Here is a 17,027-nt window from a genome sequence, read left to right on the forward strand (position 1 = left end):
GGCTAGTTTTAAAAGGGTTGATATAATCAATGAAAGATGTACTGTGATGTTTTTGTTTGTAATGCCTATAAGGAACTTTGTCTATAAATGTCTTGTTTTGATGCCAAATGCCAAACATAGTTTAAGGGGAGATCAGAATCAGTTGAAGAAAAGGGTAGTTGTTGAATGGCAGAATATTTCCGCCATCCTTTTATATTATCAAAATTAGTTTGCTTGAAGATTATTATTACCTACCAAAATTCTTTTTTTTTCAAGCTACTGTATAACACATATAAAGGGATGTATATAGTCATCTTAAAATTTTCGGATCAAGCAGAATTTCAGCTGACAGCACATATTGTCAAAGTCAGATATCTGCATGTGAGAATTCAAGACACAAGAGTTTAATTCTGACAAATTGGGCTCTGTCAACTTCCACCACTGTATTCCTATACATCTAGAGATCCTGATGACACTGCCTCGTTTTTTCATTTTGTAAAAAGATTTTTGAAGAAAATCGCAATATTTTTTTTTAAAAGACGTCTTTATGTTATATAAGCTTATATATTTTTTTTAGAATGACGTTAGAAGAAGATGGTAACATATCTGGCATATCACCATTGGAGTTGAATCTACCACCATTGGAAAAACCAATGATTCACCCTTGTGTGGATCCACCTTTATGTCATTGTTGTCAGAAACAAGAGTTGTCTTTCTTTGATCCAGGATGTCCAGACTGTCGAGATATCTTGTTAAACCCAAACACTACAGTACCAGAAATATTTGCTATTCTACGCCAATGGACACCACAGACCCAACATAACATAGAACTGCTTGTGAATGAGGTAAGATTAAACATTGTATAACGAAACAGATCTGTCCGTTCCTTTGTCAAATTTTGTTATCCTCCATTGAAAGTAGACTTACACCAAAGCATTATTTTAATCAACCTGGATATTTGGTCTGTTTTTGGCATTCTTAAAAAGAAGCTTTCAGATTGAATAGAATAGAACATCACTTCTGCAGACAATGGCAGTAACATGTTCTGTGGTCAATGAAATTGTTTTTTACTACTGCTTCATTTTCTTTGCCTTAAAGTCCATTCAACACAGACTCTCTCTGATGATAACAATGTGTTCTTACTGTTTTTCAGATAATAAAAAGGGGTGCTAATATTAATGATCGAGATGGGTTAACAGATATGACATTATTACATTATGCTAGTAAATCTGGTGCAGCAGGAATGGGTGATGCTGATCTAGCAGCTAAAGTTGTATCCTATCTTCTATCAGAAGGTGCTGATGTTAATATTCGTTGTAGATGGACCACTATGACAGCCTTACATTATGCTGCTTACTTTGATGTTGTTCCTGTTATTAAAGTTCTACTTAAAGCCACAAATGCATTGGGTAAGCAATAATGACAATTTTTAAAGCAAACAGCTAAATTCTCTATAAAATTAAGATTTCAATGGTTTACATCCCATCCCTCACAAGGGCAAATTGGCACCATCTTATTTTACCATACCGATGATTTGCCAATTGCTGCTTGCATGATTCCAGCTTTTTTCAGAAATCTTTTTTTTATTTCTTATGTCAAGACTAAGCCTGATATCCTGTCTCTTTAAAACTATTTTAGATATTGATAGTCCTTGTGCAGAGTTTGACCAAGGTACAGTGTTACATATAGCCGCATCTAACTTAGCTCACGAAGCTATCAAAGTTTTACTACATAATGGAGCTAATCCCAGTTTACAAGATGATCTCAATAGATTACCAGTTGGTAAGAATAATAAAATTTCAATTACTTTAAAGGAATTGAAAACAATTTAAATATGTGGATCCAAAATTACTATTGCTTGCACGATACATAACATGCCCCATTTGCATATAGTCCTTTTGTAAGACTGTGAACTTACATCTCACCCAATACGGAAGAAATTGAATGTAAATATACCATATGTGCATTTAAATCGGGCACTAATTATGTTATCCACAAATATACATTTATAAATATTCATTGAAACTTCGATGTTAAAGTGATGCTTTTTTTTTCCCAATACACCATTGTGATACATAATATCCTATTGTGATACATATCTTATTGTGATACATATCCTATTGTGATATTACATATCTTGTGATACATATCCTATTGTGATACATATCTTATTGTGATACATACCCTATTGTGATATTACATATCTTGTGATACATATCCTATTGTGAAACATATCTTATTGTGATACATATCTTACTGTGATACATATCTTGTGATACATATCCTATTGTCATACATATCTTATTGTGATACATATCTTATTGTGATACATATCTTATTGCGATACATATCTTATTGTGATACATATCTTATTGTGATACATATCTTATTGCGATACATATCCTATTGTGATACATATATCCTAATGTAGCTCAATTAGCTTAGGCATGATTGGCAATACCTTTATATATATATACTCATATATCAAAGGACAGTCTATGTGAACTGTTTTGAATGTTGGTTTTATACAAATTTATTTATTTTGCTTACAGTTAGAATTTATATAAAGTACCTGTAGCCATTCTCAAGTAACTTAGTACTTTCAATTTTTTATTTTTTATTTTTTATTTTTTTTAAATATTTCAGATTGTGTACCTGATTCTAGTAGTTTTGACCAAAGTTCTGATATGGCTAAATTAGCAGTGAAAGTTAAAAAGACATTATTAGAAGCTACTCCAGTTTGCCCTAAACAGCCACCACCTAACTATGATTTAATACAAAGTAAAGTGACATTACAAGCTTTAGGATTAAAGTTAGGTGATAATATAGTGGTTGGGGGAACAAAGGTAAGACATATATTGTTCATTGAGTTTCTGAGTAGAAATAATGATATGAAATGAATGGAGTTTTACTTCTTAATTTCTGCACTGTGAGCAAACGCTATGAAGTTGGCAATGCAGGAAATTTTGCCTGGACAGCAGCATTAGCTTACTCTTTTTTGATTTCCAACTGTCAATGGATCTTTAATGTGCAAATGGATACTGTCCCATGCGAACGACTAGACTCTTTTTCATATCAGTCCCCTCTCCCATGTAGATTTATATACACATAGTTGGACAAAGATATTTATGTAGATTTGAGATCTACACTAGAAGAGTCTATTGTCTAAGTAAAGAATGGTGTTTTAGTTAACATTTAAACACCCTCAAAATATGATAACCTGCTTGTGTTTACGTTTTGAATCATATCCAAATGTAGATAGATGCTTTTGATAGATAATACTGCTATCAGCAATTTTGAGCTGTGATTGTCTGCAAATTTTGATTTTACTTTTTCTTTATATTTGATTTTTAGCAATATAGATCTGTTGTCTGAAGTTTATATGTACAGCATAGAACTAGAGGTAACAACATGTTTCAGATTTTACTTTAATATTTCTATACACCATTTGTATATCAATTTTTTTAGACAGGGACACTACAATATTGTGGACCAACAGAATTTGCGTCTGGTGTATGGGCTGGTATCGAGTTAGATGAACCTGTAGGGAAAAATGATGGTTCCATTGGTGGAATTTCTTATTTTAAATGTCCTCAAAATCATGGTGAGTTAACAAGTTTCCATAAGAAGTTTGTATGCACCTTGGGCAAAATCCTACTAAAGTGGTTGTATAGCTTTTGAGTTAGAGCCTTGTATGGCATCTATTTGCATCATTCCTATTTGCTGTCAGATGTCTAATTATAGAAATTCTGAACCATATGTTAAGTCACTATTGCAAAAACTGATAATGACGTTTAAAGACCTTTGTGATAAAATAAAACACTTAGTTTAAGTGAAATTGCAACATCCATTGATGTCTGACTGAAAAGTAGATTGGTGCAAATCGATGAGCTATCAATGTTGTGATACAGATAAAAACTTTAAAAACTCTTTAAATTGCTTTCAGTAAAGTTTCTTCAGATCATTTCTGTCGAGATAGTTCAAAATAGTAACGAAAATCTAGATCTGCATTTTAATCTTTGATTTTTAAGGGTTTTTTTTTAAATATCTGAATGTCTTGGTAATTTCTTTTCTTTTTAAAGGTATATTTGCCCCAATAAATAAAATCTCTAAACCTGGTGCAGTCAATGCGATATCAAGATCTATCAATGGGTCACCATTAAGGTCCCTATTCAAACCAGCTGTAGTAAAAGTTGATCATGTGACAGCTAAAGTAGATACAGGTAGGTTTAAGTGTTATATTTTGGTATGATTTGCTTTCTGAACTACTTGGGAGTTAAAGTGGCTCAGAGAGTTAGGCTCTTGAGCACCAACCTGAACAACCAGAGCTCATTCCCAGCCTAGTTCAAGATAACACCTTTCAATTATTTCCCCTGTCAGTGATGCAGTACGAGAGGCTGATATGGATCAAATGTTCCGATGAGACAATGAATCAAAGACATGTGTGCTAGATTTGAAATTCCTCTGAATTAGTACAGTGGAATAGTATACTTAAAAGTGTAATAGAAAAATAGACTGTAAGCCATCCTGAGACAGGAGTAAAAGCAAAATACATCCATATATTTAAAGAAATAGTTATACTGTGTCGTATAAATTTACAAAGAAAAAGGTAAGATTTCGTTGCAAAGGTTTTGTTGACATGAGATGTATATATGTGTTATATTGCACATGAACAGAAAAGATACTGGGCTGAGAGATCAAGCGTGAACTTCACTCGGTATTGTGACTGCTGCCATGTAAACATAATCATCTTATTCATCTATATGTTTGTGTTGTAATGTTACCCCAGAGTTTTTATGTAGCGTCTTGTATGTTTGTCTACATCAATAGATAATCCTAATCATCAAATATAGTTTAGAGGTTTCTCATTAATATTATTTCAGAAACATACAACAAATCAATAATTTTTATGTGCCTACATGTAAATTAAATATGATCTATGTAAATGACGTGTATTGAACGTGACCAAATATGAAAATAGTTCAAACATTGCTAACTCGTAGGCCCTACTAGTTTATACAATATGTCTGTATGTGCAGTAAGCAAGTTGGCTAAAGTTTGATGTGCAGTAACAAGTCTACTCACTGAGTTCTTTGGCAATTCCAAATATCTCAATTAGTCGCATTTCAAAGAATTTCAACTTGGAAAAAAAACCATCTGCCATTTTGACATGGATCACTGGAACTACCCCGACATGGATCACTTTTGATATTCAACTGGTGAAATATACATGTAATGTAAAACAGGTATTAAAAATAATCACCTCTACTATATTAAATAAGAAAAGGGTATTTTATTTTAAAAGAAAAGAAGCTTGGGTTCCCATGGATTCTATCTACCAGTTTGGCCAAACCTATGGCATGGATCTTTCTTGGCTTATCTGTACCCATTTTCAGCTGGGTCAACTCGAATAATGAGACGTGACTTATTCAAGGTCATAAGATTTTCATGCTGATCAGGGTTAAAACCCATTTGTTTGACTTACCAAGCAAATAATGTCAAGTAAAGAATGAAACCCAGAGAGCTACAAACCCATCTTCAAATTAAAGCGATAGATATACCATCCGTCCGACCAATCATACCTTAGTGTCAGAAACAGGAATTTTTTAGCTAAGCTAATCAGTAATATTGTTGAGCTGTCAAATCCATATGTGTTCTAAATTATCCCAGATTAAAACTTGAGGTTAAAATGCAAACTCGCCTTCTCTTCAGACTCCTCCATACATAGAAAAGACATTTATAGAAATAGAAAATGAAGTTTCTGGTTTGAGGTATATTTGAGAGAATTAAGTGATTTATTTACAGTTCTAGTTCCTTTGAAGACTATATATTTAAACATAGTGAAAACCCCTGAAAATGGCAAACACGGCCTTTAATAATAAATGCTATTTGAAAATATATGAAATAAACAGGTATTTCTTGACCAATTATTTTCACCGGTTCCAGTAAGCCTTGAGATATTTTGGCAGAAATTGTCATGCTGACGAAAATGAAAAGAAGGATATATATGGTTATTGCTATCAGTTATTGCTTAGTTTGCAGAGAACTACCCCGACAAGTCTAAAAAATTCTTAAATAACAGCACCATCAAAATATCTTCATATTTCAAGGCTTGAGTGAGATTAGGTCTATTCATATCCCCTGCATTGTTTTTTTAGCAAGGAGTGTTTCTGACCTAATTTTGTCTATTTTGATCAGCTGGTGAGATAAATGCATTTGCAGAAATGTATTTAAATAATCGATTTGCGGATTCGATTCCTTAGCAAATTTGAATTGGGTCTTGTCATTCGGTTTAAAACAACTTTCGATTTCTTGTAATTCAATGTTGACACAAAGAAATACCTTGTTGTTTCAACACACGCTATGTGATTGGCCAGAGTCTACTGACCTAATAACCTAACGGACTAATCCATTACAGAAGGCGTCACAGACAGTAGTTAGTTTTAATTTTGCTATCAAAACACCGTCTTTCCTTTTAGGATTAAATACATTTCTTCGATGAGTAATACACTAATTTATTCCGAGGGATTTACGAAGGTGTAAATCGATTCGTAATCCTTTGCCATTGTTAGAAGTTCTTTGCACACCTTTCGTTCAAAATGGTTTGGCCAACTGTATCAGAGGTCATTAGTTTTCTGTGAGAGGCGGATATCCAAAAATAACTCCGGCCCATCAATGGCAAGTACTACTGTTGGCAGTGTTGAGGAAAGAGAAAGGCCTAAAAAGATGTCTTCCGATGTTCAAACGAGACTTATGGACGCTGAAAGATATTTCCGAAAGGCTTGTGAACAAATTGTGCAGTTAAATAGACGTTTGGATGAAATGGCGAAGCGTTATGATAAAGCCAGTCGTGAAAATCATAGATCGTTTAGATATTCGTTGAGACTGCGCATGGCGGTCACTGAAGGAGTAAGAAATATGTACTATGAATACGCGGCCAACAAAGCCGACGAAATTACAGATCTGCGAGTGCAAGCTATGAACGATTTTGAAATGGGAATGAGTGAAGAGGATAATAGTGACTTTGATCCAATGGACGAATATGGATTTGAACCAAATGATGATGCTGAAGCAGAAACAGAATCTTCCTTAGATGAACAGGAAACCCTAAATTCTCAGTCACAGTCCCCCTCCTCTAGTTCTAACAATTCCATCCTTAATTTAAAAAACTAGCATTTAATGTGCCATATATTCCATCGAAAATTGATTCATTTTGTGTCATGCCATGAAATTCTACTACGGATTGTTGTGCAATGAAGAAAGCCAAGAATTGGATGTGTAATGATTTTCATCGGCTATTTCTGCATGTAGAACTGACTTTAATGTATACGCGATACTACTTAATTTGCAGTGCGCAAAGACTAAAGAGATAATTCTTAGTACATGAAATTATGGTGTTTGAAAAGATGTATCCATATTATTAATATGGAATTACGTGTCCTCCTTATTGAGGAAACTAGTGTTGAAATTGCATGTGAGAAGAAAGTGTCTTGCTTTCTGAAATGCATAACACTTCTGAGACAATACAAAGTATTATATCAATACTTTTAGATGTAGGCAATGTGATCTCTGACTGTTTATAAATTGATGTTAGCTCTAATGATAGATTTTTTAAAGAATTTTTATTCTTTGATTGGTACAATAATTAGATCTTGAATAATATCACAAAATATACCTTTCATTGTATAAATTCAAAGGATTGGAAGTTTTATATTTACAATATTTCATGTTGTTTCTACAACTTCAGATAAACTTGACCAGATTATGACAGATTATGATGTTTTTAGTGTATAGTAAATACCAAAAACATTTCAAAAGTATTTTGTGATACTGCTAATGCTCAAGTCTTTCTGAAATTGTAGGAACCACAAACGTCAGAAATGAAATTGGATCTCTTAAAAAAGCAATTCTTCATAGCACATCCATTACAGAGAGATCAGCATATGCAGTGATCTACCTGAAAAGATAATTCCTGCACATTGGCATATAAGTTGTTTACAGCTTTCAATTTATCTGCTATGTTATTGGTTTTACAACCTTTCTTTTATGTGCCAAAATTAACCAGATAAGAATTTGAGAATATTATTTTATTTCTATTTCCATTGTGAAGATATAAATATATTCTCTCAATAGTTACATGTTGCTGCTTTAGAGATAATACTTTTCAGTATTTTAAAATATGCAACTTGTAATGTGCAGACTGGAATTGGAACATGCCAAATACCATGCTTTAGATCAAGTCATAGAATTGGTTGCTTTTCAAACTTGTGGAACTCAGTTTCAGCTACTGTATCTGAAATTTTTTTTTTAGACAAAATTTGGTTAGGTTTCTGAAAAGATAACAGCAGAAGTGGCCATTGTTGACAGTCTGTATATTTAGATAATATGTTAATTTGGCCACAAACCTGATGTCAAGTTTTCTTTTCAAAGTGCTACAGATAGCTGAAAGTGATCTCAATAAACATGAAAAGCTAATAATTCAAAATCTATCCTTTTCATGTTAGTGCTGATATTGGACCAACGAAATTTCTATTTGTTTAATAGCTTGATATAATAATGTATTGATCTGATCATATTTTGTTGTGAAATTTTAAATTGAACATTGTCATCTATAGTTGAACAAAGATATTGATGCATATCCAGGTACTATCATTCAAAACATAAACACGACCAGTCTACTTTATTTTTGGGTAGTTTAAGCAGTAATCTTCTTAATGTTTAGTCTGCATAGTTTCTTATACTATTTATTCTACCCAAAATGAAAGTGGACTGCTCTCGTTCATGTATAAATTGGACCTGAATGAGTAAAAATATCTTTGTTTGACTTTTTTCATGTGTTTTGTTGACCATCTATCAGATATTGTTAGTTTTTGTTAAAAAAATGTAAATAGCATTTAAAAATATATATTTTCATCATGAAGACCTATGTCTTTTGACATAAAAATCATATAAAATTTATAACATGTTGTTTTTTCTCTGAAATTTTATTAAGGCCTTGCTCATTTATAATTGGGGTAGAAAAGAAAGGTTCACTGTCATTTGTACTATGCAGTTTGACTTTGATCTACCTACACAGATATGACCAAAAATGGGGGATAGGGAAAGGAGAGTTTGTTTTAAAATGGAAGAGAAGTAAAGATAGTGAAGTCAGTATTACTATTTTGATCAGCACAATTGTAGAAATAGTTTACCTAATATTAAGACCGGCAGGTCGATTTCTTCTTGAAATATAGATATCATTTTATGTTGCTGACATTATATTTACAAACCTTTTCTAAACAGAGAGCTTATTGGCTTTTGAAATTGACTTGCATCTTCAAAGTTTACACAAAATTTCTCATTTGCAAACTCACACAATAAATGTATTTTACAAGATGAAAATATCAATATGGATGAAAGATTGGATAGATAGTGAAGCACGCATTTAATAGAAAATTGATTTCCTCTCAAAATTTCCGTTACAACTCAATTATACCACTCAATGGAATGAAATGGCTATTTGAATAGAGTTTTGAAGAATTAATGACAACTATCAAATTGGCTCTTTTCTATGTTTAATAATTTGAATTTCATTGCGAGATGATTACCGTTCTGTATAAAAGGCTAATTGGCTACAAAATATGAATAATTTAAAGGTATATTACCCCTTAGGATGACCAAAAAATTGAAATTTTTAAACTTGGTAAAAATTGTCTTAGTTCATCAGTCATGATTATACAAAGGAATCCCTATATATAATCCAATAAATTCATTAAACTAAGTAATAATTCATTAAACTAAGTAATAAGTCATTAAACTAAGTAGTAAGTCATTAAACTAAGTAGTAAGTCATTAAACTAAGTAATTTTGAAACATACTTAGAAGAGTGTTTTAATAATTATTTAGTTTAATGGATATATTGTCTCAGAGATTATGATATATTGACCAAGACCATTCTAAGAGTCAGTATTCTTTTAAAGTGTATTAGACCAAAATTATATTGGTTTTGGGGAATCTTAAATGGTATGCACAGCCTACTTCATATTCGATAGGACAATGAAATTTACTATAGCTGCCCCCAGTGCATGTTATTTAATCACTGTATGGAATTATTCTTATCTCTCTGCAGGATTAAGTAAATCTAGAGCCTCATCAATTGGTGATTTAGGTGATATAAATCTAGAAGAGAGGGTTATAGTAGCAGGACAGAGAAAGGGAACTGTCAAATTTATTGGCGAAACAAAATTTGCTTCAGGTATGTACAAACCTTAAACCTGTTATGAAAAAGTTCTTTATAGTATCAAATCATGCAAAATGGTACCACTCTGATGGACATTTCTGTCTAATACTACCAGGAATGGTCATTATTGGTACTAGTAGGAAAAAATGTCACAGTAAACTGTATAATAGATAATAAAAACTAAGGTCGTTTGTGTGAAGGTCAAATATTGGCAATGCTAATCTTTTAAGCTATTATCCTGATTACAAATTGAATTTGAAAAGTTCAACAACATTATCAAATAGAATAAATAGAAAAATTAATTTTTTTTTGGTGGTTATTCTCTCTCTGATAAGAGCATTTTCAAATATTTACAACTAAATTACAGCGAATTCACTAGTTGTAATCATTCTATTTTATGATTATTCATGATCTAAATCACTGAATATTTTTTTTAATCTATATAATTCATTAATCTTGATTTATGTATTTTTTGTCAAAATAATTTTTGTTAAATAACAGTAATCACAGCATGTTAGATCAATTATCTCATCGCAATAATTCAAATTATATGCTCACTTTAATTTTGTTATCCTTGTTATATATAGATGTTTCTTTCTTCTTTTTTAGGTACATGGTATGGTATAGAATTAGATAAACCGGCAGGAAAAAATGATGGCTCAGTATCTTGTGAAAGGTATTTCACTTGTCAACCTCGCCATGGCGTCTTTGCACCACTTTCCAGAATTCAGAAGTACGTTTCTTTCAGATATCATAGATATTTATTTCATATGTAATAACATCTTGACAATGTCAAACAAACTACAAACTTATACCTTGACTGCTAAAGTCACCTTTCTTAAATCATGAAGTTTGTAAATGAAGCGATTTAATTGGATTTTACGCTAGGGAATACAGCCAATCAGAGACCCCGACAGAAAGTCTGTGAACACAAAGCCATAATGTAAATAGTTTTTCTGTCAAGGGCTCTGATTGACTATATTTGCTGGCATACAATACTATCAAATTGCTGCCTTCAGTGAAACAAGAATATTGACTATAGTAGTCAAGGTATAAGACAAAGTGCGTAAAAGCTTGACATTGTGAAGATGATGTAATAAAGTCTTATTTACTTGTAAGTTGCATTTTGTACATGAGTCTAGAATCTGAAAATTTAGCATCTTGACATTTGCATGTTATGTTTGAGAATGTTGTCATTTTTTTGTAGGTATAATAGAAGAAGATATGTATTTATTTTTATAGTTTAGCTTTGTTTTATTTGATATTGAGTGGATTTTCATTTAATTCCTACTAATTGATAAGGGATACAGGCAGTATATCGGATAGGGATATATTCATTATTGGCTATGGATTATGGGATATATTTATAGGATAAGGGTATATATTTTGAGGACGGATATAACTCTTGTAAAGTAGGGATATTTTTTTAGGGATATATTATTTATTTTCAAGTAGGGATAATACTTATATTATAGCCTGGATATATTTATAAGTATTTTTAAGCATGAATATTACTGGCAACTAGAGGTACAGATTATTAGTCAGATATCATTATATCAGGAATATAAAAACTATATAATAGTTACATAGAGTGTGGCAATGTATTTATTGAAATGAAAATGCTGTGATATAAATGGTGTTGGTGGGTTATCTACGGATTTTAAAGTAGCATGTTTTGGATCATGATATATCATAATGTATATTGTTTTGGTGTGGTTCCATGTGTAATATCTTGTGTGATTTTGCTGCAAGTTTAATCCTATTTTTGTAATGCTTTTTTGATGAAAATAGCACCTCAGATGAGTAAAGTTTGTTTCACAATATCTCAATTGGCTTCTAAGCTTTTGAAATTCTAAAATTTATCATGAGGTAGAATAAATTGGGTACATGTAAGTAACACAACTCACTTAGGTTATTACAGTATGATGTGTTTTTAGTTCTGATTATGATGTGATCTATTGTGGGCCTTGTTCTACAGCCTTATGAACTAATGGAAAATTTGTGTTTCACATACAACAGTTAACAATGTTTCGTTGTTTGTGTGTCCACTTTTATCAATTGTTTACTTCAAACAAAGTGTATCTAAATATAAACATTGGCTACTCTACACTACACTAAAGATCTCCTTTTTTAACTAATGTTGATATTAAGCTCAGCTGATATTGAGGTTTTTGAATGTTTTAAAGGTAAAGTAGGTCATTTTAAATCAACAAGTCCATTGTTACTATATTGATAAATAGCTTTAAAAGACATTCTTTTTTTGCGACATTATGATTTCCCATTTGATGTCTGTGATTCCTTTAATGCCTGAAAAAATTGTCAAAATCAGATTATGATATCGAGTCAGTTTGGTTTTTGCAATGATCAAGTTTTTGGAATTGCAGAAATCACAGGCTTCAGATCTGAAATGCCTTAGCGTCATGGCTTGACATATAAGGGCAAAAAAATCTTTCAATCTTTATGTGCCTGTTTGTTTGTAGATATATTGATTTTTATTGTAACTTTATTATACATTTAGACTTGGTGATCGAGGCTTCAGTTCCAATGAATCATTAGATACTATTAGTTGGGGTGCTGTTTCAGAAAGACTGGACAGAAAATCGCTAGGTACTCAATCTTTCAACTTACTTCCATGGAGCTTTACCCAAAGTTCTGATTCCAAGGCCAGTGCTTTTGACAGTTGGCAATGTGTCTACTTTCAACCCCTATCATGTAAATCTCCTTGAAAACAGTGGACATACATTTTTACCATACAACAAATTGCAATGCGACCTCCCACAGTAATCTTTTAGTGGAACTTACATGATGAAAATAGAGAAATAACTGAAAGGACATTGATTATTGGCCTATACATAATGTTGAATTTTAAAATATGGTGATTTTCATGTTCTTATTTTAGGTTCTATCTCAACTCCCAGAGTTAAATCACCAAAAACGTATGTATCACATATATATATATATATTATCTTAAAAGTAATTTTATTAAAAGTCCAAAAAGCCCAAAAGTTGTTGCTAGTGCAGTTATGATCTGATATGTTTTTACAGTATTGACCAAAATCTGTATACTATATGTTTGATGGAAAAGGGAATTAGCTCACAGCTAATGTTATTTTAAAGCTTGCCTACTCAACCCATTGTGGTACTACATTCAATGTAAGGAAAGTTATGACTGTCCCCTTATTTAAAAATTTATTCAGTACAAGTTCAAGGATTATTTTCTATTTTTTAGACCAAAATCAACTTTGAAAACAATATCCCGTACACCAGGTTCTAGTATAAGTTTAAAATTAGAAGTCAATATGAGTGTTTTGTGTAATAATGAATTAGGTAAGTATAAGATTGCTGTATATTTTCTCTTCTGTTCACTGTATCTCTTTATAATTTCTCACTGTTTTAATATTTTCTTATTATATTGAGGCATTATTAGATATTTTGATAATTATATTATATTTAATCAATACTTAGGCATTATAAGATATATTGGAAATTATATAGTTATCTATATTTAGGCATTATCTGATATATTGGAAATTATATTATATTTATCTATATTTTAGGCATTATCTGATATATTGGAAATTATATTATATTTATCTATATTTTAGGCGTTATAAGGTATATTGGACCTACAGAATTTGGTGATGGTAATTGGTTAGGTGTTGAATTAAGAACAGCTAAAGGGAAGAATGATGGAAGTGTACAAGGAAAGAGATATTTTACTTGTCGTCCTGATCATGGTTTGTTAGTCCGACCTAGTCGAGTCTCTGTTCGTGGTATTAATGGTGCAAAATTAATGGGTGATAATCCTGCAGACACTCATACTAATGGTGATTCACCAGAACGATTTTAAATTACTTTCAGGAATTGTCTAGTCTTTATTCTATATTTTTACAATGTCATGCTTGTTTCCACCTAGCCAAGAACAGTATCCAGTGAAAATTTTCAATAATGTTTGTAAATCAAATTTTACTGAGTATTATTTTGTGGAATATCAGCTTCAAAAGAAAGATTTTAGATTGACTTGGTCTTGGTGCAATGCATTTATTGTGAAAATATTTTTTTAGTTTACTGTGTCAATTTATTGCCAAAAATCTCCTTTATTTAAAAGTTTCTATTAAGTTATGTTCTTGAAATATATTTAGAAACACAAGAACTTGGAAACATGCAGCTTGATGTTCAATAAATATATATAATAAGGTTTGGCATTTTCTTGAAATGAATTTGTGGCTTGTTGCTTGAATTTGACCCTTGTCAAAAATAACAGGAATATATTTGATGTAAAGTGCCAAGGATAACTAAAATTGAGCAATTATTCAGATGATTATGTCCTTTCATTTTGTACCAACCTTTATTGTATGTATGTCTAATTGCAAGCGACATTCTTAAAGCACAAAACAGATATAAAAAATATATATGGTGGCTAATAACATTGGATTAATCTATATCAGTCTAGTTTATCAATGGTTTCAGGGAATTATATATATACATATATTTAGTCACAAATAAACATCTCGCTTATTATTGTAATGCAATCTAATTACAACTATATTTCTTCACTTTTTCTATGTTTCTATCCAGATTTATTAGCCATCATTAAAGGTATATACTAACTCTTAGGATGACCAAATAATTGAAAGTTTTAAAACTTGGTAAAAATGAGTCTTTGTTCATCAGTGAACTTACCTGGTGTTTAAACTATACAAAAGTATTCCTATATAATCCAATAAATCCATAAAACTAAGTAATAAGTCATTAAACTTTGTAATTATAAAACAAGTTTAGAAGCATGTTTCAATAATTATTGAGTTTAATAGATATATTGCCTTATATAGAGATTCTATTCTTTAGTCATGACACCTAGTAAGTCCAACTGATGAATATATACACTTGTTGATCAAGTTTGAGACTTTAAATTTGATGTCCAATCTAAGAGGAAGTATCCTTTTAAAAAAATATATTATAAACAAAATATGTCTCAAATCAAAACATTCTAATGGCAATAATAAATAGTCATATCATATAACATTCGTTATTGAGAATAGAACTCCAATTTATATTCTTTTTTTATTTTGTCATCTCCATCAAAAATCATCCAATTTATAATGCTGCCAAAAACCACTGTATTATTTGTCTATAGAGCTATGGTTAGTTGATAATATTTATGTACAATGTCTCATTGCAGTATATGTTCAATCAAAAAGATATGAATGCATGTAGCTGAATAAAATTGTAGATAGTTAATGTAGTAATAGACAGAATAAGTCTAGCTTGTTTAGTTTCAATTTCTATTTTTTTTACCCAAAAATGAAGTGGACTTTTCATGTTTATTTTTTGAATGGGACTCAGATGTGCAAATACATAATGTATATTTTTGTTTGTCTGTATCTATGTTCAATTAAAACTTTAAGAAGTCCACACACAGAATTGGCTTCTTCAGTACTGATTAACTGAACTTGAGGAAGAATAAAAGTAATTTATCAATGCTAGTCAGTAATAGTGATCACTGCAAAATTTGAACCTTCAAATCCAGTAAGTGAAATTCCTAGTTTGAAGGAATTATTCATACATTTCTACAAGACTATTAACATACATTCAAGACCTAAATCAACCCCAAAAATAGCGCATCTGTCCTTTTCATGGACAATGAGGACTGTATTGTATGTTTGTACATAAGTATTGTCAACTGAACAGTAAGGTAGTTATGTAATGTTTTGTATATTTATGCATGTTTTCAATTAGAATCTATATCTTATATCAAAATACACCCTCATAGAGCTTTCTACTAGTTATATATATATATACTGTGATTATAAAAATCTTGCCTATGTCCAACAAGTATTAATATACAACAGTTCTAGTTCACCAAAATAATTGTATTTTTGAAATGTTATATCTTGGCTGTATTGAGAATTAATGTAAGATTATCTGATGTTCCTTCTACTGTGAAAACAGTATTTTTTGTGGTGGATCAATTGTCATGGATAGGTCGGCCTTGGAACACCAAAAATAAGGAATCCATGTTGTTTGATACCCCCAAAAAATTAAAGTTTTCACAGTATTTGTGTTTAACGAAATATGTTGATCTGATTTTTATGCAGATGTTTGTGTGTGATTTTGCCAAGTTTTGTCTAAATTTTATATTTTATCCAGTGAAATGATAACTAATTGTTATATCATATTTCTTTTTTGACTATAGCAATATCAAGATTTTATTGTCAATGGATTTAAAAGAGGTTTCATATCACCTCAGACAATTCTGGCATACATGTATGTGGTTCTTGAAGTGCTGGTAAAATTTGCCAGATAATGATATCACAAACATTATGCATGGCACTGGTACCACAGATGTCTGAAAGGAATTATGATAAAAATAGAGATTGTAAAGAGGTCTTCTAAATTTTTTCTGTGTATGGGGGACACTGAGAATCAATTTGCACTATTTCAATTTTAAATCAGCAATTTCCATAAAAATACATCACTAACACATAAGTGATGTCCAACACTTACTTTTAGTGAAACTTAAATTGAAATGTTGCTATCAGTGTCCCCGATACACATAAAAAACCTCTTCACAATCCTTGGAAACAAAAAGGCTCAATAAACCTCTTTAGAATCCCTGTAATGTACATTGTCCGTCCACAAGTAATCATGGATATTAATAAGATTCTATTAAATCTAGTTAAGGTGTCTATGATCATGACATATATTTACCGTAATGACTGTTATAATGTTTATCATAATACTTTGTGTGTAGGTCTGCAGGCAGGCAGCTTATATTTTCTTAATAAAACTTACATCAACCTTGCAATGATTTCTTGTATCTTAATTT

General features: G+C 31.1%; 1 protein-coding gene across 1 annotated transcript; it reads left to right on the plus strand.

Annotated features, from left to right (window-relative positions):
* Window positions 1-632: 632 nt before the first annotated feature.
* Window positions 633-17,004, plus strand: LOTGIDRAFT_224824 (hypothetical protein; the record flags this gene model as incomplete). Its single annotated transcript, XM_009048595.1, has 12 exons — window positions 633-824; window positions 1,133-1,388; window positions 1,618-1,761; window positions 2,626-2,825; window positions 3,448-3,583; window positions 4,062-4,212; window positions 6,696-6,845; window positions 10,011-10,213; window positions 10,808-10,931; window positions 12,738-12,886; window positions 13,466-13,525; window positions 13,804-17,004. 12 exons carry the CDS (start codon window positions 633-635, stop codon window positions 14,046-14,048), a joined length of 2,010 nt encoding a protein of 669 aa, XP_009046843.1. The 3' UTR covers window positions 14,049-17,004.
* Between the last annotated feature and the right edge of the window lie 23 nt (window positions 17,005-17,027).

The sequence above is a fragment of the Lottia gigantea genome (assembly GCF_000327385.1).
Source record: "Lottia gigantea unplaced genomic scaffold LOTGIsca_125, whole genome shotgun sequence".
Taxonomy (NCBI): domain Eukaryota; kingdom Metazoa; phylum Mollusca; class Gastropoda; family Lottiidae; genus Lottia; species Lottia gigantea.